General features: G+C 48.7%; 2 protein-coding genes across 4 annotated transcripts in view; one reads left to right on the top strand and one right to left on the bottom strand.

The window, feature by feature from the left end:
- Nucleotides 1–4,723: 4,723 nt before the first annotated feature.
- Nucleotides 4,724–10,479, bottom strand: CCDC177 (coiled-coil domain containing 177). Its single transcript, XM_065839931.2, has 2 exons — nt 10,372–10,479; nt 4,724–9,643 (listed from the first exon to the last, which is right to left on the bottom strand). The coding sequence occupies exon 2, from the start codon at nt 9,633–9,635 to the stop codon at nt 7,713–7,715; it is 1,923 nt and encodes a 640-aa protein (XP_065696003.1). The 5' UTR covers nt 9,636–9,643; nt 10,372–10,479; the 3' UTR covers nt 4,724–7,712.
- The window catches only part of SUSD6 (sushi domain containing 6), a 103,992-nt gene continuing 87,728 nt past the window's right edge, over nt 9,389–25,652 (top strand). The window contains exon 1 of one of the 3 annotated variants that reach the window (XM_071809285.1): nt 9,389–9,667. The gene's annotated coding sequence lies outside the window, so the exon portion shown is untranslated. Of the gene's footprint in view, nt 9,668–22,768; nt 22,931–25,652 lie in introns of those variants that run through there. The other 2 variants (XM_065838352.2, XM_065838351.2) reach the window with 2 other exon arrangements.

Raw genomic sequence — 25,652 nt, 5'->3', positions numbered from 1 at the left:
GCACCACTTCCCATGCCAAGCACTGGTCTAACCATGGAGGGCAAACACCTGATTTCTTCTAGTGCTGCTAGTGTTCACCCCATTCATGTTACAGTCTGGGAAAGCAATGCAAGGGAAGCAAATTAGCAGTGGTGCTGCTATTTAAGTCAAACAGTAACATCCCTTTGCTATGCCACAATACCTTAGTCCTTCTGTAGGTTTTCAATCTACACTGCCCAAAGCTCAGCTTCAAACAGTTCCTGCAGTTGCCCATGCACAGGCATGCCTCCATTTAAGGAAGAACAGAGCAAATTAGTTGGCTTGAAGCCTCTACAGGCCAGTGGAGACTTGGCTGCACCTTGTGGCCGGCTCCCCAGGTACCGAGCTGCAGGTGTGAACTAGGAAATAAGGACAACTTTAAGCTGGTGGGAACAGAAAAAGGTGCAGAGGCTTTTAGTGTCTGGATGAGGGCTGCAGAAATCACCCCATGAGAGCAAAATGTCACTTCTCCATTGGGTTTCATGTCACACGTGGGCTGAGTCCACCCAGGAAGGCTGTGTAGTGGTCCCTCCACAGTGAAAATACTGCTTTTCTGTTCATGGATCTCACTTTGTGTTTCTTTGATCTCACTTTTTTTTCTTCAAGTCTGAGGAAGTAGCTGTTACTGGGAGGCAAATATGTAGTGTGGGCAGGAGACAGGTGCACAGGTAGCAACATTTGTGAAGACAATGGGTTCTCTCCTAGGGTCTAACAAAATGAGTGCAACTTGGCACTTAACAGAACTCCCAACTGCCAGCATAATGCTCAGGGCTTTTTTCAAGAGGGAAGGGAAAACGTCTTTCTGCTTTACCTACACATTATGTTTTGAGTTCCCTTCTTCATTTATTTTCCCATCTCTTATAAATGATTAAATAATTGTCAAAAATAGCACTGCTTACTTTGGAAGTGATTAAAAAATAAATTATCCCATCACTCACTTACAAACCAAAACATTACTATTAGCATCTGACAGAGCCAAATCTCTTATTCCCTACTGTTTAGCGTGCTGTCTGACAAGGTTTCTCTGTGCCAGCTGCTCTTCCCTTCAGCTGTGCTGAGCTGTTTAAGCAGATATTGCTTTGCAAAGACGCAGGAACACAATGTGCAGCATGGGGTATTGACATACTTGTCACCCAGCCTAAAAATAACAACTCATGTGTGATCTTCCCAACCCATTGCCTGGGTACAGTGCAAGCAGGGGGAATTTCCACCAAGCTCTTGGAAGCATAACCTATCCCAAGCCACTATGACTGAAATGAACAATAAAAAGGTTAATATATCTAGACTGTATTAACTCCTGGAGTAACTGCTGGCTCTATGTAGGTAACTAATGGGATCAACTCTGGCCTGGATGGTATAAGGAATGCCAGTTCATGCCTGTTCTTTCATTTCTGCTAATGCACATTTCTCCCACCCTGCCTCTGTCCCGAGTTCCCAGTGCAGCCTTGTCTGTGCCACTCACCTTCAGCCCCCTCATTTAAAAGCCTACAGATAAATTTTACAGACCATTCCAGTGCTTCAAGGTTTGAGGGCAATGCCCAGAAGTGGTGGCTGGCACCTTAAAACCTTCTTCCATGAAACACCAGCTGCAGAGCAGGAGCCACAGGAGCTGCCACAGCAGGGGCACAGGGACGTCCTTCCCTTGCAACCATGAGCGGTTCATTAGAGGGCTGCTCGAGGAACACGGAGGATGTGAGAGCTCCAGCTAAGAGTGCCAGCATGGCCCGGGGCATGTCACATCAGTTCTTTCTGCTTCAGTTTTCCCGTACTTAGGCTGCTGGCAATAACTAGTTTAACTCACAGCCAGGTCCTGAGATTGGATGCGGGGAGCTGTATAAAGCACGTAAGAACAAAATAGCACTGGCAGTTTAGTTTTGTAATACAGGATATTTCTTACTGCCAGAGTGGATTTTTAATGCGGGGGATTTCTTGCTGAATGGCAAGCATGTAAGAGATGAATGCACACTTGCCAGAGAATTATTTGGGTCCTTTCAGAGTAGAATGCTACAATAACAAGCTTGTGTTTCACAGCAAAGAGCAATGCTTCAAGAATGGGCTAAAGACAAAGAAGTCAGACCTAGAACTGAATTTTTTATGCCCTCACATTAAGAGGCATACAGGATGTGGGGCACATCCCATTATGAAGGCTCTGAGCACTGGCCTTCCCCAGAGCGCTGGTTGCTCTGCAAAAATGGAGAATGTGTTTCCAGGTATCATGTACAGAAGAGTTTTGCATTTTTTGCCTCTTCCCGGTGTTCTCCCTTCAAAACACCACCTAGTAACATCTCACCAAAAAGAGGGACAGAGCTGCCTCCTGCCTAGAAGCAGGGGCATTTTGATTTTCTCCCCATGTCTCAGTACTGGCTCTTCGCAGTGGGTGCTACTTGCTTGCCAATGGCTTGTGGGGCTGCACTCTCAGAAGAAGTTGCATTAGGGGCCCCATCACCTCCCCTTAGAACATGCCTGTACCGTGCTGCAAAGTAGTGCCACGGGGCTTATTTCCAGAGGGACTGTGATAAGCCAGTGTCTTCCTGAGCTTTGCCTATGATAGCCTTCTTCTCCAACTGTGACAGCTAAGTCCAGTCCTAACTAACTTAATTCTCTAGGACCCTGACTCAGCAAAGCATTAAATGAGCTTTAACTTGTATGCTCTGAAGGGAAGCCATGTAATCTGAGAGCACCTCTGTTCCCCTGCATGTGGTGGCTGCTCTAATAAACAACAGCACAATCCCAGGTCCGCAAAGCAAAACTGTCTGCAAGGAGAGGCACAGTCATCACCTGCAGTGTGCTGCACCTAACTAGTTTTGTGTCTCATTCTTATACTCCCCAAGCATATCTGCTTTACGAAGAAAAACAAAATATTAAAAAAACACCAAAACCACACACAACCCACCCCCTGCCCCCCAAAACCCAAACAAAACAAAAAAACCCTTGCAAAATGGCATTCTAACTATTACATTTTTGTCTTGACAGAGGAAGAACACCCACAGCTGAAAGCAAATCTGTTATTTTGTGTAACAACCAGTGGCAATGAGAAGCCGTCCTCAGGTAGGATGTAATCAGCCTGGCTCTCTCTGAGGTCATGTCCTGGAAAATGTCACTTCCTTGAAGAAGTCACTTCCCTGATGACAATGAGCAGAGGTGGCTCTGGGGCTGTTTTTAGTAGGACTTCTGGAAAAACTAGTGGTTGATGGACTTTGTATTGCAAATTCTGTGTTTTCCACATCTCCCTGTCCAGGTTTGGCTTAGTAAAGATATGCACATGAAAATATGTCCCCTCTCAGACCTCTGTGCACTGCATATTCAGCATTTGTTTAGCAAACAGAATTCCCCTGACATCAGGAGAAATTTTAGCACAGAACGAGCCTGGAGCTCCATAAACATCACGAAAGAAACACAGTAGGTAACCAAGGTGAGAAATCTAATCCTCACATCTCTCTTATCCATGCAGTGAAAGAATTTATGATAAACTGGGTTAAAAAAATACCTTGTAATATATTAACAAGTGGTGGTGCAGCTGTTCCTTCTAATAGCTTTTGGATGTGTCTGCCAAATTCAACCTTGACAGAGAGATTGTTTCAGTGATGTATTTTGTGAGAAGAGGCAGCATGCAGAGGAGACTGTTGGCACTGGCACTGAAGGGCTCCAGCTTTAGCCCTGATGCTGTTAAAAGCTAGACAATCCACACTCAAAATGTGTGAAAGATTCAACCGGAGCTCAGGGAAAATAAACTGCTCTTTAATGATTCTCCCCCATGTGTGAGTTCTCTGACATCTAATACAAGATGAACTCATCCTGCAGCCTTGGTTTCACTGAAGTGAGAATCACAGGGCACTTGTCTGTGTTGCAGACTCTTCCAGTACTGTGTGTTTGATCCTGCTGTCTCGCTAGGCAAAACATTAATATGTAATGAAATGAATCCCAGGACTTGGTCCTGTAGTTCTTTTTAGAGGTGCATCCATGTGTCAGTTTGGCTTTAAATTTGAATGTTTAGTGGCATTAGATCCAGAGGTTGTCCCACTAGATCTATGGGATCCAGTGTGAAATGGGGAGCTAGACTCCAAGTGTTTACCAATTCAAACCTGGGAATTTGATCCTTGCTGGATCGAAGATGTGTTATCGGTCACAGAAGTTTCCTAGTAATTGTTCTTTCGTTGCTGTTGCTTTTAAAGCACAGGTATTTCAAGGTCTAGTGGTCATTCCGCAACATGCACGCACATGGCCTAGAAGCAATTATACCTTATAATACAGCAATAGCCTAAAATGTGTTTTCTAATCCCAGGAGAGGACCAACCTAAGTTACTTTTCTGCAGGACCTAACCAAATGCCAGCAGCTGCTCCTCTGCTCTAAATAAGCCATGATCTACTTCTGAGCTGTGAGGCAACATGTAGCTTACTTTGATTTTTAGTTCTCCCTGACCTGCAGCTCAGTATCAAAACCACCATATAAGCCTCATCTAAAAGTGACATATTTTTCACGTGTCCCAGGGTTTAATTTCTGTTCTCACAGAAATCCAGGAGTAAAACTCCTTCTCAAGTAAACAGAAGCTTAAGCAGACCCAATAAATACCTCTCATGCCTCTGCACAACTTGCTGACTTAATTTTCCATGCTGCAATTTTAAACAACTTATAAATTCCATTGACTTTCATAGACTTTGAACTTGAACCACAACAGAAATGAAAAAACATACATACACAGATTAATGTATTTTGGAAAAAATATTTTTTCTTAGATTGCACATTCAAAACTTGAGCTGCGCACTGCATGATACAGGAACAGTAGTTTGCCAATCCAGTTACCACCGTGTAGGTGTGTTTTGATTAGTTTAGCTGTAGCCCCAAGGTATCAAACTCAGTCAGCAGCAGGAGATGGACCCCAGGTATAATTACAGTCAGTGGCCAAGACATCTCCTGGACTGTACAATGTTCTCAGTCAACACTAGAAATGCCCTGTCAGAGGGAGGTTTGGATCAAGCCTTCACGTAGATTGCAGTAGACCACCAGTTGAAAACTGCTGTTCCAGTCAGAGCCTGTGTCTGCTCATTCGCCTGCCACATTTTGCCTTCTTTCTGCTGTTTTCCAGCTCTCCCCATTTGCCATCTGCTAAATGGACCAAACAGTGAACTTCAACCACAATGCAATAACAAGAGGAGCAAGAGCCCTCACATCCATGCTGGCAGGTTTTCTCTGCAGCCCTGAAGGCTAAAAAAAAGATGAAATGTTGGCTATGCTGGAGCCACTGCAGGTTTTATCCGAATTCCAGTGCTGTCAGGAAGCAAGGGAAGTTTTGTGCAGGCTGGATTTGGGCCTCTGGACACCTCTTTTCTAGGTTTTTGCAGCTACAAGGGCACACATGGACCACTGCAGTACAAACAACACATGAAGACAACTTTTTTATCAAGGACATTCTCTGGTGTTACAGTAGGACTGGTTTCACCCTTCAGACTGATTGCTGTTTTGAGGACGAGGGTGAGGGGACAGACTCCGAGCTGGAAACAGTAACGCAGCTGTCCTTCCCACAGCTACCAAGATTTTAGATTTCAGTGTTAATCAGTGCTTTTCACCAACGGGTATGTTTTACTTTAATAACCACTCAAATAAATAAATAAATAAATAAATAAACAAACAAACAGTACTTTGTGCTTTGTTAGCATCACTTGTCCAAAGTCTTTGAAGTGTTTTTCTGAGTGTTACTATTTCCTGCAAGTCCCAGCAATCCCAAGAGCCTGACTCTGCTTCCATTTATATCAACAGGAGCAAGCTCAGCCCCTGGGGACTTGCCTGGGATTACACAGTGAGCCAATGACTGAGGGAGCAAACGTCACTCAGGTGCCCTAATTCCTCCTTTTATGCTACCTGTCCTCAACAGCACCAATTGCACCATGATTCAAAGAGCAAGTTCCATCAAAACCAAAGAAAATCCCCACTTGCTTCATTTTCAACACTGTTTGTATAATGTCTTCAGGCTTGCAGGGTACCAGGGTGTGTTTGGTCTACTGTTGCTGCTGTTCATTTAACACCTTCCTTAAAGCTTTCTAAGAGGTTTTTGACCTGCTGTCACCTTCTGGGAAATTCTGGTAAGCAATCTATGCATGCAGAACTGCATGTCTGTGCTGTATGCCAGCCTTCTGGTTTTCTCTTCTGTGCTGTATGTCAGAGACATCCACAATGAAACAAGATCCTGGCTGTTCTTGCTGCTTCTCCTCCACGTGTCAGGTCCGATGCTGTCACCACAGCAACCCAGCACAACATCAGGAAAAAAACAGCAGAGAGCACCTGGTCTGGATGTGTGCTCATAACTGCAACCCAGCAGAGTGTAAACGTGGAAACCTGGAGCGGACACTGTTTTCTTGAATACTGTGCAGGGGGTAGGTAGGCTTTTCACATTTCCAGGGCATTAATGGCAGAAGGACTCGGTTCCCTCTAACCGGTATTGAGTTAAGAGTTATAAAAAAGCTGTGCTCCTCATCTAAGAGAGTCTGTAATGTACCTTATTTTGTGCATCTACTCTTTTTTGTGCCCTATGTAAGAATACAACTGTTAGCACCAGTGGACAGACAAATGCTGCCCTGCTTAGTAGACTATGATAAGAGCTGGGTAAAGGTCTCATTGTATGCAGCTCATAGAACCATTATGTTGGAAGGGACCTCTGGAGGACACCTGGTCCAACCTCCCATTCAAGGCAGGCCAAGTTAGATAAGGCTGCTGAGGGTCTCCTCAAGTTTTGAGACTTCCCAAGGGTGGCAATTGCTCTATGTAATCTGTTTGCAGATTTCTTTTTACAAATGATTGACAAGTTTGCCACAAAGGTCAGATTTCACTCATTTTTATATCCTAATGAACAACCAGGTTGTGCAGGTGCCTGTCAGTTTGTGGACTGCCCACAAACTTCTCTCCTTCTCCCCCTTCTCTGAAAGAATAAATTGTACAGATGATTGTAAGAGAAACTTTGACAGGAGAAGGAAAGGTGAGGATGCCGAGCAGGGGCAACAGTTGCAAACAGCAAAAGTGAAATTGCGTTGTTGAGCACTTCTAACAGCTTCTGCCCAGCTCTGATCATAATGTCTACTTACATGGTGTTACGAAGTCTTGATCTGTGCTTTCTCTTGCTCGGTACCAGCAGCAGGTGCAAGGGCAACCAGGAGCAACCGAAATTCTGTATTCCAGCCCTTCTCACCTTTGGCATGGGAGGGCAGCTGCTTTGAAAATGCAGTTCTGTAACTTAAACCAAGCTGCCTGTCACTCAAGCCAGAATCAGCTGGGGTGGTTTTGGTTCTTAGACAATAGACTCTAGTAGTCAGTAGTTTCTGCTGTCTGCATTTCCAGCTGAAAAGAGTGCAGCTGTAGTCAGCTCCAGTGTAGACAATCAATTGGTAATTCACAGGCTTCAAGGAGACTACTTCCGCAGCCCTCTCTGAGAAAATGCATGTGCTTGTGGGGTGGAGGACACAAAAACTCACTTCCCCTCTATAAATATGACTGAAGTCAGTCCTTCAAACATGCCTGGAACAAAAACACATTTAAAAAAGTATGTGAAATAGCTGCCATGTTTTTGTGCGGTACCCTGTTCCCTCGAAATAATTTGGGTTGTTGTTGGTTGCTGTTGTTTTTTAAATGTTAATATGAAGGAGTTTTCTGATGCCTTATCATGGACAACCAGTGATGTATCCCTGCTCATCGATGACTAGACCTTTCATTTCTTATTCAGGTGGGCATGCAGTTCTGCTTCCAAGGCCATCTTGTCAAAGGTGCGCATGTTCGTCTCCTCCCGTACTTTTTCCCGGACATGGAAGGATGCCCGAGCGACAGACCTGGCATTTTCTATAACAGTCTTCTTCTCCTTGAAGATCTGCTCACTTCTCTCCAGCTTCCTCTCTATAGAGAGGAGGATCTCCCTGCGCCGTAAGTCCTCATACTGTTCCACCTTTTGCTTGTTCATCTTCTGTACTTTCTCCTTCTCCAGACGGCTCAAGACCACCTTGCGGGCTTTTTCTTGGACAGCCTCTTCAGCTACTTGGGCAGCATGCTGGAGCTTTCTCTCAGTCTCTCTAGCCAGGGCCTCCAAGTGCTCTTTCTGCTCTCTTTCCTTCTTCTCTGCTGCCAGTTTGGCTCTCTGGATTTGCATATCCTCCCGCCTGGCCTTCTCCCTCAGCTCCTGGTTTCTCTTCTCCACTAGCTGCTCATAGTTCTCCTGAGCCTTGGTCAAACTCATCTCCAGGGAGGCCTTCAGCATTTCCTTCTCTTCTGCTTCTTGTTTGGCCAGTTCCTTGAGCAAGGCCTCATGCTTCAGCTTCTCTGCTTGGTTGAGCAGTTTCTTCTCCTTCTGCAACTGCACCTCCTTCTTCAGCCTCTTCTGCGCAGCCATGGACAGCTTCTCTTGCAAGAGCTGCTCCTCTCGCTCCCGGTGCTCCTTCTTGCCCTCCTCCTTTGCCTTCAGGTTGTGCTCTTGATGGAGCTTCTTCTGCTTGTCCTCCAGCACAGCTCTCTCCAGCCTCTCCCTCCGCAGCCGCTCCTGCTTCTCTGCTTGCTCCCGCCACCTCTCCTCACACACCAGGCGTTGCCTCTGCTTCAGCAAGGTGACCTCTTCCTGCTCCTGGCTCAGCCTCCCCCGCCGCTTCTCCACCTGGCTCTCCCACATCCGCTGGCCCTGCAGGAGAGCCCTCTGCTTCTCCTTCTCCTCCTGCTCCTTGCGCTGCTCTGCCAGGCGCCGCTGGCTGTCCCACTGCAGGTGGGCCGCCTGCCGCTGCTCCCGCAGGAGGCTGGCCTCCTGGTGCTTGGCGATCATCAGCGCCGCGATCTTCTTGTCTCTCTCGGGCACCTCCGAGAGGCCCTTCCTCCTCTTCACCTCCCTGACGATCCTCTCCACCCTCTGGGCGGTCTGGGGAGAGTGGCTGAGGTCGCCCAGGCTGAAGCTGCGCCCCAGCAGGGCGCCGTTGGCGACGGCTCCCCCCCGGCCCCGGCCGCCCCCCTTGCCCCCGCGCTCCCGCAGGCTCTCCCCGCTGTAGGAGGACGACGCCCCCGACTCGGAGGAGGTCTTGCCCCAGCTGCCCTCACGGCGCTTCTGCAGTGAGTCCAGCGAGTGGCTCTTGGCCTTCGCGCCCCCCGCTGCCCCGGCCTTCCCCCCGCCGTGGGGCCGGGGCCCGCCAGTGGTGAAAGCGGCGGCAGCGGCGGCCCGGGGGGCGACGCGGGCGGCTGGCGAGGGCGGCAGGCTACCGAGGGGCGCCAGGATCCGCCTCTTCTCCTCCCGGATAATCCTCTCCCGCTCCTCCCGGCATTGCTGCAGCTTGCGGCGCCGCTCCCGCTCGTAGGCCTCGTAGAGGCCAGCGGCCACCCGCATGGAGCGCCCGGGAGCTTCCCGCAGCAGGTCCCCCAGCGCCCGCGGCAGCAGCTCCACCGGCCGCACGGCGCAGCGGGCACAGGCCTCCAGCGACCGCGGGCTGGTCAGCACGTACCGGCTGCCCTCCGCCGCCGCGCAGTCGAAGTTGTACAGGTCCAGGTGCAGCAGCGGCGATTGTTCACCGGGACGGGCCGGCTCTCCCCCCGCTGCTCCCGCCGCTGCCCCCCCGGGCGCCGCCGGGCAGGGCTGCGGGGGAGGCTCAGCCGGCGGCTCCACCATGGCTCGGCCTGCAGGGGAGAGAGCGGCGGCGGGTGAGCGGGGCGGCGGGCGAGCGGGGCGGGGAACCCCTTTTGTCTTCCAGGGAAGGTGCAAGGGCAGGGCGTGCAGGAGCGTGCGGGAGGAGCTGTAGAGGGGCCGCGGGGGTCTGCAGCGGGGATGACTGGGCTGGGGGAGTGCAGCTGGGGCACGTCTGCAGAGAGAGCAGGGCAGGTTGCGGGGGGTGTTTGGAGGGGCACAGTGTCTGATGGGGTGGGGGGGGTTTGGGGCGGGGGGATGTTTGGGCGGTCAGTGGGGTGTTGGGAGTGTGTGCTCAGGCACGGTAGCGTGATGGGGGAGTCTTTAAGGTGCGTGGGTTGTGCATGGGGATGTGCGTGGGGGCGTTTGAGGTGATGGAGGTGTTTGGGGTGACGGTGGGGTGCGTTCAGAGTCCCTGCAGTATGTATGGGCTGTGGGCGCAGGGGTGTTTGTCTGTGAATGGGGGTGCCGGGGGTGCATGGTGTCTGCCTGGGCCAGGGGTGCGGGAGTTTGGGTGGGGGTGTTGGGCTATGAACGAGGATGCCTGTGATGCTCCGGGCTTGGCAGAGCAGCGGACGCGGGTGTTTGGGGCGGGGGGCGTTTGAGCGGTGGACGAGGATGTCAGGCAGGACTGGGTGCGGGACCGGGACCTCCCCCCAGGGCCGCTGCCCACGGCGCAGGACGGAGCCCCCCGCCCACCCCGGTCCCCCGCGGCACTCACCGGACGGGCGCGGCGGGTAGCCCCGCGCTTTGTCTCGGTGCCGGCAGCCTCGGGGATCAGGCGGGCGGCGGCGGCAGCTCCTCCATGGCACCCCGGGCCCCGCGCGACGCCCCCACCTCCGGGGCGGCGGCGGTGGCGGGCACGGCAGCCGCCCGCAGGCTGCGGCGCCCCGCGCTGCCCGCTGCAGGCCCCGCGCGGGGGGCGGGCGGAGGCGGGCGCGGGGGGAACCAGCCCCGCGGTGGGGCCGGGCCGGGCCGGGGCAGCGCTGCTGCCGGGCGGGGGTCCCGCCCCTCGTCCCCCCCACCGCGAGGGGCCGGGCCGGGCGCTGCTGCGGCAGGAGCGGCGTCGGGGTGGCTCAGGCAGCGGGCAAACGCCCAGCCCGCCAGGCGTGTGTCCTTCCCTGCAAGCATCCTCCAGCCGTGTGCGCATCCCTCCATGCCGGCGTCCTGCCGTGCACCTGCCTCTCCGTGCACGCATCCTTCCCTGCAGACCTTCCCTATACGACCGGCATTTCCAGGGTCGTGCCCTCTATTTTGCACTGTGCCTTCGTGCAAACAAACCCATGCATATTTACAGTGAATATAAGCAAGAATAAAAGTGGTGTAAGAAGGAGGAGGGGATGCTAACCCGGTTTTACAGATGGCAAACTGAGCCACAGGGAGATGAAGGTGCCTGCCTTGGGCCACCGGGGGAATTCGTTCCGGAGCTGGAAAGGAAAGGCACTGCTCTCAAATTTCAGTTCAAGGCAGTTTCCAGCCATGAAACTCTATTCCTTTTAGCGCTAATGCAAGCTATTGCTTGCTGCAGGGATGTGTCAGGACTGACAAAGGGGGAACTAGAGTGACATTATAGGCAATACAATACACCTTTTCAGGCACTCACTTTGAACATGCTGGTTGCAGATACTTTGATAGATCCCACGTCTCTACAGGGATCCTGGGCTCAACAGCCTCTGTGGGGTTGAGGAATGCCCTGCTCTAAAAATATTGTTCAGGAAAAAGGGGATTGTTGCTGGCTGTGGAGCTGCAGAGCATCTGTGCCACATAGTGGAGCAGCTCTGATTTTTTAAGGCAGAGGACAGTAGCACCATTAGCAATTTCTCATTTAACCTCTACAGGCACAGCCTTAATGTGTTTTGCTTTAATGAGGAAGGACCTGGCACTCACCAAAGGACTTCCAGGATGGCCTAGGACAAAGATACAGAGCAAAAGAAGGATCCAGGAAAGGCTTAGGGAGTGCTTGGTAGAAAGCTGAAGAGCTGCAGGTTGGTTGTGATTTCAAATTGTACAGGCAAAGACTTTGAATCATGCTCATCTCTGTGCTGATGAATGCAAACAGTAATGATGCATCTGCAGCAACTGGGCAAACTCCACCAATAAACCATATTGACTAATCTGATCTCATTCATTCATCATCATAGTCTGCAGGGGACGATTATAAAGCTTGGTAATTAATTATGCGAAAAATCCTCAGGCCAGAGAACAGCTCTCTGCTGTCTGAAGAGCCTGGCTCACTGGCTCATAGGGCTAACCATTAATACTAACTGTAGCACTGTAGCTGTCAAGCTGTGGCTGTGTTCCCTTCTTGTGGAAAATGCTAAGCTGGTAAGTGTATATACCAGGTAAGGTGTGGGCTTCTTGGGGCTTTTGGTAGGTTGCTGTTTCAGCCTCCAGTGGGGCTGTATTTGGGGCTTGATCTTTCAGGCTTCCTTGTGGATCTTTAGGAGTCCCATCAGTGTTCTCCCAAATGCAATTGGAAGGGGATTTATTGGGAGATTTTAGAAGCAGCTGGATATGACTTTAGGAGACATTAACACACACTATCTGAACATGGAGTCAAATATATCCCTACCTCATCAAGACTACAGGAGATTTGGGATGGGGCAGGAGGAGGTCTGTGGTGAAGCTCAAAAGCATCACTGCTAATAAGTTATCTTCCCACACAGATAAAACCTAGTTCTCTGTTGGCTAGAAATGTCTAGAAATCCACACACTCAGGCAGAGCAGTACTATAAGGTTACACTCCTGCTTTAATAAGTATTTTCCTTCTTTGCATTGCTGTTAATGATAGCGAGAGAAGCAGGGCAGTGGAAGATTTGGATTACAGATTGTGGGGGTGGAAATATTTGTATCACTTCAATAAATTCTTCTGTATGCTCTTCATTGCACATGTATTGATTGCTTTCTTCACATCCAACTTTAAAACTGCTTGTGCCTGGGTTTTTCCCTGCTCTCCTCGTGAGAGCTATTTCACAACCTACTAGAGCTCATTGGTAAAATGTTACTCATTACTTTCAGCTTCAGTTTTTTGTCTCTTTGTTTTAGCTTCTCTAGCAACTAATTTGCTCTTCCTCCTGCTTGGGTTTATGCCTTAAAAATGTTTGTAAACTGTTTCTATATCCCCTCAGAGCCAAGGAAAACATATTGTAATTGCAAATCAATCGCCGGTGGTTGCAGAAAAAGCTATCACCTTTCTTCTGACCTCCTTCCAGTGTGTCAGGGTCTTCCAGCAGCCGCTGCCCTGAACTGAGCAGTGGACTCCTGCCCAGCACTTGCCTCCGTGCTTGCCTGGCACAGGATAGCTGTGTGCATGGTCCTGGTGCCAGTGTGTTGCCTTCCTCCTCGCTTGCATCTCCTTGTGTCCCCTTCTCTAATTTGCTAGCTCTCCTAAGGTTTACTCAACACAGTTTGATTTTCCAAAACTTCCCCACCTCTGCCATGGGGAACATTAGTTGGTGAATTATCTCCTCCTTGCTAAATAGCTTTTGTTTTCCAGGCCGAATCCTACCTCCATCTACTTTGCATTTTGTACTCTCTCTTTCTCAAGCTGTGTTTACACCGTTGTTGGGAGGACCCTGACCTAGCTATTGTTTAGCTACTCTAGCTCTCACCCTACTCTCTCCTGTTTAGACTCCTCCTAGTTTTGTACCGGAATATACCTGCTCCTTACTGAACTGTGAGGACAGGGGGAAGGTGACAGCCTTGGGGAGAGGAGACTGCAGCCCTCTGACATAGCTACAAATTGCTGGTATCTCTCAGACATGGGATCCTTCCCTTTGTAGCTGCCAATGGAGCACAGCCACCCAGTGCATTCCCAAGTGTATCCCTTCCCTGCCCAGAGGCAGCTCCTGCACTCCTCCCAGATACACCAGAACCTCTCCGGCACAGCCTTCCTCTGTCAGCTGGATGGTTTAAGAACTAGTTTAAAACTTTAATGAGAGGCTGAGTCTAAGGTCTTACTGATCCCTTACCCCATGATACCCTTGGTCCCTTCCCTCTAAACAGCCCCTTGCCACATGCCATAATCCTTTGTTTATACCACCTGAGTGACTTGGCGGCCCTCTCTGAGCTAGTGCTGGACATGAAGTCTCATGAGATTTTACATACTGGCCTTGCCTGGTAGCAGAGGCCTGAAACCCAGCACACCACAACATCAGTGTAACAACCTGGCAAAAGCTAAAGTCCTCCTCCAGGAGATTTCAGTCTTGGATCTTTTTATCCATTCCCATGCTTTGCCTTTTGCTTTTGTCATTCCCTGCTTCTGTTCTGTCCACAGCCCTGCATGGCCTGCCTGTCCCTTCCTCTGTAGGATGGCTATTTGCTTTCCCCCTTCTGCTGCTCAAAGTGCTTGCCTGGGAGATTCAGGCAAAGCCTCCCTCCTTCCCTGCCTTGCAGGTGTTGTTCTGCAGCCACTTGGCCAGGCTGTTCCAGTGAGCTTGCAGCACCCAGGGCAGCTCAAAGTAACTGCTCAAAGCCAAGGCACCGTCCCCTCCTCTCACAGCCCAGAGGCTCTGCTTAGTGTTGTCATCTGTGGCTGAGCTTCATCCACTTCATGTGAGTCTCTAGGGAAAAGGAGCTTCTGGCTGGGGCAGATGTGCAGAGCAGAGAAGCGGATAAAAAACAGTGCAAGAGGAGGTAGCTGTAGCTGACGACATATGGTGAGGAACAATGCAGAGGGCTACTGCCAGAAGCGAATTGTTTGGCAGCCACTGGGGACAGACTTGCACTACAAATACTGCGTGCTTCATTCTGAAGCTGGAGTCTCAGGCCAGCATGTGAACCATGCTGATGGTGAGTTTTTTATTAGTGTTCATCTTGCTGGGTGACACTGTGTTGCATGCTGTTTGTTGTCTCACCAAAACCACTTGTTCCTCGATAATGAAAAGGTTTCACTGGTCCCTCGCTGAAAGGAAATTGATGCCCCATCCCTGGAGACATCCAAGGCCAGGCTGGATGGGGCTCTGAGCAACCTGATGTAGTTGAAGATGTCCCTGCTTATTGCAGAGTGTTGGACTAGATGATGCTTGAAGGTCCCTCCTAACCCAAACTATTCTATGATTGTATGATTCCATGAGCTGGCACTCTCTGTATTAAGGACTGGCAGCAGCGTTGCTGCACTGATGGTTTCTTGGGGTCATAGTGAAGAGGTCTTTACTCAGTTTTGTGCGAGTTTGGCTCATCTGTAGTAGTCTCTGTATTTGAGTAAAACCTGTGCAGTCACCAGGGCTGTCTGAAAATATATGTTAGGTTGGCAGAGAAAATTCTGAAAATGAAGGAAAAAACCTTGTCGCTGCGTATTTCCATGGAAACAAGTATAGAAGTAAGAGTGGATTTTATTTGCTTTTGGGGATATTGTGTTGTCAGTGATTATTTTTCGAGAAATGAGAATACTGGCATATTTTGGCCCAAACTGAATCCAAGATGTGGCTGTTGAACCACATACACTCAGGTCTCCTGTCAGGCTTGGCTTTGTATGGAGAGCTCATGGGTCATGAGGGAACTAGGGAACCCTTGCACATGGTGAATCACGGAGGACAGATCTGGCCCCAGGGTCACAGAGCAAACTTAAGATGAAGTAAACAAATACATGAATCACTTGGAAATTAGTGTGAAGGAGTCTTTGTTATATGTGAGGTCAGAGTACACCATTGGAGTGATCTGTGCAGGACTACAAGCTACATTTCCATGAGCTACTATCCACATATAAATAGTGTGCTGACCCAGAATCATCTCTAATAATCAAGTGTCATCTCAACAGGAAGATTACATGCTAACTCTAGCTACATTTTAAAGCTGAAGCTGAAAAGCAATTATGTTCCATTCATTTACATGAAAACTGTTGGTTTTAAGCAAATGATCAGTCTTGCATGCTGCTTCAGTTTCCAAGCTGTGCTATTTATTCTAGCACAGCCTGGAAATCACAATGTGAAACTATTGGAGAACAGTGGGAAATACAACATTGCTGGTGATGCTCTTCAGGGGAAGTAAAATGCAAAGTGTAATCAAACAGAATAAACTGTTAGATTAAGACTAGAGATTTAAAATGATTTTTGTTTTAAGTAATCTGAGATGTTCATTAGCTGAATAGTAAGAGATTTTTTTCTCTTCCTGCATGATTTCTACCTTGACCACAGCATGGATTTTATCAGTTAGTTGTTTTTAGGAGAACTGCAAAAATGTCACATTAGTCCTTCTTTTGCTGTCAGAAGCCACACCGAAACATAGTTTTCCAGGGTATAGTATTTAATGTTCCATTCTAAATACGAGCTTCTTTTGCATTCCTAGATTGTACTTGCTCTTGCCAAGAAGCTCACAGACGGAAGAGATTTGCTGTTTGTTTCTGCTCTCATCCGGGAGTGAGATACTGCAGGGAGCACGAGAGAGGGGTCAGGAGTAGGGAGCTGGACCCTTCCTCACTTTGTTAGCCGCATAGCTGTGCATATGGAGTGTAAAAGAGATTTGTGGGGCCTTGCACTCAGGCTGCATTTATGTACATTGTGGTCTAAGGAGAAAGACAAAAGAAGTGTTGAGCCCATGACACCTGCCTCCCTAATTCAGGAGAACTGAAAGACGAATATGACACCCGTGGAGGCAGAGCGATCACACACAGGTGGAGTCGGAGTCGCATCATGCACCCACATGGGGTCAGCACAGCGGTCGCCTAAGGCTGAGTCGCCCCTCCTGTTCTAACACTGTTTAACAATAACCTGAGCTACCGAGTCTGCCTTGACTACAGCCAACCCCCTTATGAATAATGCTGCTTAATTACAGGCTAATGTCTGCAGCTGAAGCCTGCTACTCATAATGACAGGATTACATTTAAATTCCTCAAAATTATATCTGTATGTTTAGACTGTGGAGGGGATAAACTCTTTTGTTCATCCTCAGCAAGAGCCTGATGCCTAATTCTTTAGGCACTGAAGAGCATCCACACTGAACCCCAGAGGCCGTACCAGTTCCAGTGCAGTTCAGATCCCAGCATCTGAATCCCATGTCATCAAAACCTCCCCAGGAAGGGAAACTGTTCTACCTGAAGAGTGAGAGACTGCAACTGGAGACACTGCCAGATTTTTCTTTTCCTTTGGGCTGATATCTGGGAATTAATCCAGCTGGAAGACTGCTGGAAGGAAATCTTCCTAACTCTGATCATATTTGCAATCAGTTTTTATGCCAGATGTTGCCTCAGAAAATATGAAAATCAACAGACAGTAGTTTTAATATGTAGCTTTGCAACTTGAAAAGGGCTGAGTTTTTATAGAAAGGAAAGAAAATGAAGATTTACTGCTTCCTTGAGGTGTACCGTGCCACTGTATGTAGCCAAACAATGCAGCATCATGTGGAAAAAACAGATGGGAATCCAAGAAGTTAACAAATGTCCTATAACAAAAACCTACTGTGTAACGGGAAAGTTTTCTGCAGCTGCCCTTCATTTTAAAGAAGAATTAGTCAAGAGATGCCTGACTTTCTTAATAGAATTTTCAAAACTGACAATAAGAGAAGAAGCCGAGCATAAATCAGGCTGCTTTTCATAGGAGATCCCGGAACATGAAGTTCTCGTTGGAAAGACAGAATATTTGAGGACAAGGGGAGTTAGGCAGGAACAGGTTCAGTTCTTTGCTTTGTCATTTTTTTTACCTAAATAAATGCTGTGACTGGATATCTTTGAGGATCTGGGCCTCCCCCTTCAATCTGCGAAGAGGAATAATCACACCTTCCCTAAGCGGTGCATAGCCAATGTGATAATGAAGCCATATATTAAATATATTAGCTAAGTTTGGCAGCAAGAGGATCTCAAGATGGTTGGAAGGTAATTTAAATTAATCACGGGATTTTACAATGAAGGAGATTTTGTCCTTCAGCCTCACTGAAACAGAATCCCTCAGAGAAGCAAAATGGGATTCCCTGTACCTCTTTCTTGTAGCACATTGGCAATGATACAGCTACAAAAGGCAGCCTCCCTTGCTGGAAACACCAGCACTGTTGAACAGATACTAAAGGGAGCAGGATGGATACTTTCCCATAACAGTTCCGTATAACTGGTATTTCATATATATAACTATATAGGTCAGAGTCTGCGCTTTCTCTGCTTCCACCAACAGTTTCACTGGACTCGGTAATTTTGGTTTTGTTGTGCCTTTGTTTTTCCTCCAACCCTCATGCTTTTTAGCACAGTGTAAGGATGAGATTCATGAGATGGTGCTGGACAAGCTGGTACAGGTCCACTGTAGAATACAACACGAAGATACCCATGCAGGATGGCTGCTGTACAGCGATGCTGTGCCCAGGTGAATTGTTCTGCTGGGATTTGGGTGTACATCTGTTGGGCATGGGGTAGGTGCTGATTGCAGGGTAACTCTGAGCTACCCATATGAAGCAAATGCTAAGAAGTCCAACATGATCTTCTGGTTTATTAGGCAAAGTGTCTCTGGTAGAGATGAGGGTGTACACCACCAGTTTGTGAGTTACTGAGGAGACCCTCTCCAGAATGCTGTGTGTTATTCTGGTGCTAGGAAATTCGGCAGGCAGGACCCTGGTGTTAAGATTAAATGAAGTTTGAGACAGCAGAATGAATTAGGATGATCAGCAAACCAGTAAGCTAGCCTTATGACAGAACACTAAAAGAGCTTCAATCTTTGAGCCTGTAAAATGAGATTTGAGGTAAGATGTGGCAGATCTTTAAAAATACACAATGGACCAAACAACTTGCTCAGCTGGTGTCTTTCAGGTATCCTACATTTTGCTGTGCTAACCCAGGGGCATGTCACAGTCAACCTCAGAAATGCAGGCTCCAAAGAAGCTGTTCCTCTGAAAACCAGAGTGGTTTTGTTGTTGACTTCAACACAAGCAAGACCTACAGGAAACTCCCTGTTCCTTGCTCTGAACATTTAGCCCTTAAGTGAAGTGGAATTAATACCATTGTGCTGTGTGGCTTGAATCTAGCTCAACTGGAGCAGAAGTCAATTTGCTGTATTTGAAAGAAAATTAATTAAAGCCTCGTTTATTTCCCTCAGAGAGAAAAGCTCTGGGTAGTTTCCAGGAGATTTTTTTTTTTTTCTGAGCTCCTTTGGTACAGGCCTGTATGTGCAGAATAAATGTCTTACAGCTTCAACCCCCAAGTCCCTATAAGCTCCAGGCTGTGACCTGGGTCTTCTGGCTCCCACAGCGGTGTGACAGCCCCAGCGGCTGCTCCTAACTGTGTGCTGCATTTCAAGGCACAGAAAGGGACATTGTAGCTCAGCACAGTCAATGTTGGTAGTACTCCGAGAAGGGAAATGTCATGGCAGGGATGATGCTTATAGCCTGGTTTACCCTCACCTGCCTCTTGTTGGTGGGCTATGAACTACACAGAGAGTAAAGCGAAATGGAGATGGTGTGCCAAGTTTTCTGTTTTGCTGTTGTTTTTTCCATGTTGCTTTGGTAGTCTTTTGGAGTTGAGCTTTTCTATTTACATCTAGTCTGAATATTAATAAATGAGTAATTCTCTGCTAAACATGAAAAATGTGTATGGGTTCCAATGTACGATCCTGGAAGAATAACAGGGCTGGCAGAACAGGAGATGTATGCAGAAGGGAATGGGAGAAAACACAGCAAAACAGGAGAGGTAAACCATACAGAAGGTTAATGGGCTGTGGGGATTTCAGGAGCACTTAAAAACTGGTTTACTGCTGCACAAATCCCGCTTCAAACAAGTTGCCAATTAATAGATCACAGAGGTGTTATCAGCAAGAAGGTAAAGGAGCAAGACCATGTGTGGCAGTCCTGGATGCCCAAGTGGGAGATGCTGTTTGCTGGAATCGTGCCTGGCATGCTGCCAGCTCCAAGGAACAAAAGGCACTTCTGGTGTGATGCCAGCTACCTACTTTCCCACCAGAATCTGGACATGGGGGATTGATGGAAGCAGCAAAAGGAGAGTAGTTCTCCTGCATCTTAGCAGTAAGAGTTACAGAACTGTCTTACTGAGGAGGAAAGGTCTGTGAGAGAGCCCTGCGAAGCCAAAGAGTCTTTGGTGGCTGAGCTGGGTGCTGAAGGATTGCTGTTGCATCTTCTTCTGGAAATGAAAGTGTCTCAGTCTTTTGGCTTGTTGGCTGGGCAGCTCTGCTCATGAGAGAGCAAATGGTGTGGAGCAGGTACAGCCCTCCCTCCTTGTCTGCAGGAGCACAGAGCGCTGGGGAGGAGGATGTCTTATAGGATGGTAACGTCACCAGGGGCTCATGAGCAAGGGTGGGTTGTATCACAGCCTGAGGTAATGGTATCTCTTAGGCTATTTTTTCTCCTTTGATAGTGCCGAGACTCTCAGGAGACATTTTCCAGCTGAGCACTAGCATCAGGAATCATGTTTTATTTGTGGCTTCTCTCTCAGAAGGGAAATGAAATTGCAGTTTGGAGTCATGTTAGATATGCGGTGCCTGGACAGACATTGATATCCTGTCCATCTTGGGATGGAAGGGATAGGCCGGTGTTTGTGTCAGGGTGAAAGGTACTATTTGTTATCACGAGGATGTGAAGGGTTTCCAGCAGTTTGAAGAAGAAGATAAGAACTTCATGGCTGGGATTAAAAAGATGGTTTTTTAATAAGAATAATCCAGTGGCAGGTCTGGATCTGGAGGGCAGCAACTGTCCCTGTGGGGAGAAATATCAAGGCGTGCAGAACAGCATGTTTGCTGCACTGGAAGAGGTGCTTTGTATTGCTGTAAAAATGGGCCTCTCCCCAGGACATAAGCAGCTTGGACTCCCCTGTGATCCACTGCTGCGGGCTTGCCAAGGGGACCAGGACGAAACACGGTGTGGGGTGCCCCACTGTCACCATGTACGGGCTGCCGTCTTCCCCCATTCCCTGCCAGTGGGTCACAGCCCAACCAAATGCCCTTTGGCATCTCTGCCAGGAAGGAGCGTATTGATGGGCTGGGACATTTGTGATACTTGTACTGCCTCTGCAGAATAAAAACAACATCCATAACCACCGGATGAGAATTGTTTAATCAGATGGGGCTGCATGAAGTAAGTGTGCTTTGACCTTCCAGTGAAGTTTGGTAGCTTTCATGCTTTAAAATTTCTGCTACCCAAAATTAAAATTAAAACAAAACAAAACAAAACAAAACAGTTATTTATTTCTTTTCATTTACATTCAAGAAACCTGACAGCCTTTGAACATCAGGAAAATTGTATGAAAATACATGGGTTGAGACTGTAAACTTTTCACCTGGGGGAAAGGCACTCTGGTGGTGGCAGCTCCCAGTCTTCCTTCATTGACATGTGTGTAATAAAGGGAAAATATCTTACCTCCCCCTTCAGAACATGAAGCTCAAAAAGAAAATAAAACGTAGGTCATGGACACAAGGTTGTGAAAAGGGAAGGTACCTGTTTTGGGAGTGATTGGTGGCATTTACTTCCTCTGAATCATCGGCTGTTGGCTATGCTGGAAATAGGATATAGGATTAGACAGATTGGGGGTCTGATGCAGTATGGCAAATCCTATGTAAAAGGCATTAGTTAATGTCTATGTGATACATCAGACATATAAGATAGTCCAGATGCTGTTTTCTGTGGTTCCACAATACAAACCAAACAAACAAGCACAGTCACATTAGTGTATCTGAGGCTCCAAAGGAAATATGTATGAATGAGAACTAAGGAAACAAAGTAGCATAGAAATGAAAAAGTACCTCTAAAAAATCAGAAACATTAACTAGTTGGACCCAAAAATGTGACCAAGCCTCCAGTTAGAGGCCATTTTAGTGAGGATTTGTCAGGAGCTGCACCTTCCTGTGTGCATTAATGCCACGTGCAGAGGAGGCAGTGTGGCAGCTCCTCACTGCTCTTTTCTTTCAGAGGTATGTGGGTTTCCAAACTTCCCTTCTAGGTCCAGGAGAGCTGCACCAACGGGTCAAACCGGAGCAAAATGGGAAGGTGGAAAAGACAGAGTGAGAACATTGGCTTGTGCCCAAGATTTCACAAAAGAAAAAAAAAAAAAAAAGCAGCTGTGTGAATCAGCAGGTTTGTGTGTAGCTCTAGCTCTCACTCTTCCTTCCTGCCTTCAGGCATGTTTTCCAGATGACCATGTATTTTTTTCCTGCTTTTTGGTTTTGAAGTGTTCACAAGGGGAGTATTTATAGGGAATGTTTTGCCATGGATGATATTACCATCTTACATGTGATGATAAGACATTTCTATAGCCTATTATGGGCTTTTACTATGAATGATCACTGTGCTTATATAAATAGAAAAATAAAAAAAAAATATACTTCCCTCCACCTTTCCCGTAGAGCTACATGTGCTTCCCACCACATATAAGGAGAACAGCTCACACTGTAGCAAAACGTGAATAATGTAACAGGTCTATAGAAGGTAAATGTTAATACAAGGAAGACAAAGGAAAGCAAAGAAAGAGCTCCTTCTCCATTCCTGCGTGCACTGTTGGATACAGAAGTGTTCTCTTGGGAGGGGCAGTTAATAGCAGATGAAGAGGCAGGAGGTGGCAGGAAGATGCAGAACTTTGCCCTACACCTGTGTGTACCAAACCGTTCTGAGCGTGTTCACCTCCTCCAGCAACGGCTCAGCCCTTGTACCTTCCCACCAACAGCCTGCGTGCTGCTGCTGCACAGCAGCTCCGAGATATCCCGTCTGCCTGGGAAGGAAGGGTTGAAAATGCAAGGAAACTACTCGGATTTTGCAGCAGCGTTCTCTCCTGCCGCCGCTGAGCAGTTCCTGCTCCGGGAGCAGCGCAGCAGGAGGCCGGACGGGGCCCCGTCTCCCTGCAAAGCCGTTGTTCCCAGCGCTGGGCCGGGAGCAAGCGCCACGTGTCGGTGCAGCAGCCGCCGCGCCGCGGGGTGGGGGCTGCAGCGCTCCCGCGGGCCTCCTGCGGCCACGGTGCCCGTTTGCGGCGCGCCTCCCGCTGCGGCTCGTACGCCAGAGGCGGCAGCAGCCGGTGCACCCGGCCGTGAGCTCCCCGGCGGGGCCCGGCCCCGATCGCCTCCCACCCGCGGCGGCAGCGCCCCCCACCGGCAGCGCCTCCAGCGGCCGCCGCGCGGACCCTTTAAGGCCCGCCCCGCCCCACGTGCCCCGGTCGGCGGCGCGCGGAGCGGGGCGGGGCCTGGCGGGCGGCGGCGGCGGCCGGGGCGTTGGGCGGGCGAGACGCCGGGGCGGCCGGGGCGCGCGGCCGCCGACCTTCAGCCCTGCAGCTGCGGCACCGCCGCCCCGCACCGCCCGCCCGCCCGGCCAAGCGCCGAGTGCGTCCCGACACCCGCCGCCGAGACGCCCGAAACTCGCCGCTGAGCCACCTGGTAAGTTACCGCGGGGGAGGGTGTGGGGCTCGTTCCGGAGGCTGCGCCGCGGAGGGGCTGCTCGCTCAGTGCGCGGGCGGGGGCAGCGGCCTGGCTCCAGCGGGGCGCGGGGCCGGGAGCCGGGCCTGCCGCCGGCGTGCGGAGCAGCGTGCCGCCTACCTGCGCGGCGGCGTGTGCTCGGAGGCGGCAGGCGCTGGCTGGGGCGGAAGGTCTCGGCGGCGCTTCCCCTGGCGCGGGGCCGCCCCGCGGGGGAGAGACCGAGACCCGCTGGGCGGCCGGTCCCTGCATGCGTGTCCGCGGGGCGGTGTTCGCTTTCCGTGGGGCTGCGCGGGGGCCCGTTCCCCGCCCGGGAGGTGGGCGCTGGGCTGTGCAGCCGGGGCTGTTACGTAATGTCACCTGTGGTCCCTGCGTCCCTCGTGTCACAGCCGTGTGTGGCCGCCGACAACAGCGGAGTTGTCTTTTCTCTGAGATCTGCGTTCTTTACAGTGAAACGTTCAGGCTTCTGGATCCGCCCTGGCGTGGGATTAACCTCTGGGATTTAAAAACCCCGAGAGTAACAGTCGAGAAGTGTTCATTGCTCTCTTCTGGTTTTTCTTTAGTAGAGCTTGTGGGTGCATAGAGAGACACTGAAGAAAAGTCGTGTCTGAAATGAAGGTATTAGTGAAGGCACTCCTGCAGATGATTTAATATGAGAAACTTTGTATACACTAGGGCTTCGTCTTTGGGTTCTTATTTATGGTGTCTTAACAGTGCCTGCAGGTCAGAGCTTCCCAAGCAGCTGCCTTTACACGTGTGCAGTGCTTAAGCTGAACCTGTACAACAAATATATCCTAAATCCCCTGGAGGACCTGTAACTCAAAAATAGCCATGCTGGGCTCTTGACAACTGAAAAGCAATAATGGTTGTAAGTATCCCTGAAGCTGAGTAAAAGATGAAAAATAACATAATAAATAGTTCTTATTTCTAGCATATTTACTTAATGCAAACAGTGATACATTTTCCCGTCTTTATAGTCTTCTTTTAAACAGATTAATGCAAATGTAGTAGTTTCAAGTGGGCTTATTCTCAAGATAGTTATGTTATTGTTGGGAATGGACTTCATCTCAGTATAGTTACAGCAAAACAAGTTTTGTTGGGTTGAAGGAAGTAAACGTATAATTTTAAAATATCCTGAATTTGTCTTTGGAACGGTTGAGAGCTAAACTGAGCTGATGGGCAGAGAGGATTTTGCACTTGTCTGGTTGCGCTTCCTAGTGGCTTTTTGTGTGTCTTCCCATAAATGCTATTATGTAATGGTGCTTCTCTTGGCAGGAGTCTATTGTCACCGTAATTCCTGAGGTTTCTGAAGCAATGCAGCTCGTTCAGGAGAGTTGTGGTCAGAACAACGGGAGGAAAAGTTCTTAAGAGGAGGTTTTAACCTCTTGTATTTTTCATGTGGTAGGACTAAGCTCAAGACATCTGGATCTCTTCTGGAGTATCTTTACTGTCCTCTGTTCAGCTTGTCTTTCTCTTCTGTGCTGCGCTATAGGTATCAGGCGCTAGCTTGCTGCTTGCATCCTGCGTCAGAGCTGGGAAGACATTGCCTCTCTCCTTTAATAATAAGAATTTTTATACTTCTCTTTTTTGTGTGTGGCTTTTTTTTTTTTCTGTTCTGAATAGAAGCAGAAGTGATATAGTTACTTTCAGAGCACTTTACTGTTGTTTAGAAAAAAGCACTTGGGATAGTGGAGAAAGGGGACTCTCCAAAGTCTGCTTCTCTAGTTAGGACTTGTCTATATACATCAAAGGGAGGCGAAACTCTAAGCAGAGAGACAATTTGCACATTAAATACCTGTGCTCTTAAGGATTGGTGCTTTTGTGTCTGCAGTTTATCGCTGATTTCATCCCCTGCCTTCTCTTCAGTTGTCTGTCATAAATCTCTTTGCCAGCCTACCTGCTTCTTTTTATGCCATGCTGGTTTGGGGGGGGCATATTTCTATGCAGGGAGGATCATTCTTTCCAGTATTGTAATCTGGTGACCAGTTGTGACACTGGCAGTTTTATAGGTCACACTTCTGTCTTTTTATAATTTGCATGTTGTTTCTGGTAATGATTCTGTAAGCAAAACTCGGAGAAGAAAATAACTTGTGTGTGTGTTTGGAGTTTCATCTGCCCTCTTGGATTTACCTGTCCTGTTAGGGGCTACTAGGATGAAGAAAATGTGCCTGAAAGACCTGCAACCTAATCTAAGTAGCTTTTAAGATCAAAGATAATTGTTATCACTATGGTGTGGCACCTCATGGTAGAGCAGAGTAGTACATGAGAAGGGAGCCATAACTTCCTCTTAGTCAAGTCTTTGTCAAAACCCGGGTGGTGCCCTCATCTTCCTCCTCAGAGCAGATGCTTCAGTGAAGTCTGGGTCTGGGAAAGTACTGATCTTGAGGCTGAAATTTCCCAACCCCAGTATTACGGTAGCAGAGACTTTGGTTCTGTCACCTTTTTTCTGCTTGTCATGCAAATTGACCACCTGTGCTCTTTGAGGACCCAGCGTCCTTGAGCTGTTCAGCGCACCGTGTCTTGTTGAAACTGTTTCCAGACAGTTATCAGCAGAGTTTATATTTAGTGCAGCATGTGAAAGCAGGCTGAAATAAATGGCTGCTGGAGCTCGTGAGCTGCCTGGGGAGGCAACGAGCGATGGTTAGTGAAGTCACTAAGTGTGAGTCCTGCCTGTAGTGTAATGATT

The sequence above is a fragment of the Patagioenas fasciata genome, chromosome 5 (assembly GCF_037038585.1).
Source record: "Patagioenas fasciata isolate bPatFas1 chromosome 5, bPatFas1.hap1, whole genome shotgun sequence".
NCBI classification, from domain to species: Eukaryota; Metazoa; Chordata; class Aves; order Columbiformes; family Columbidae; genus Patagioenas; species Patagioenas fasciata.
The sequence above is the reverse complement of the archived record's forward strand: the minus strand, read 5'-3'. Positions and strand labels throughout refer to the sequence as shown.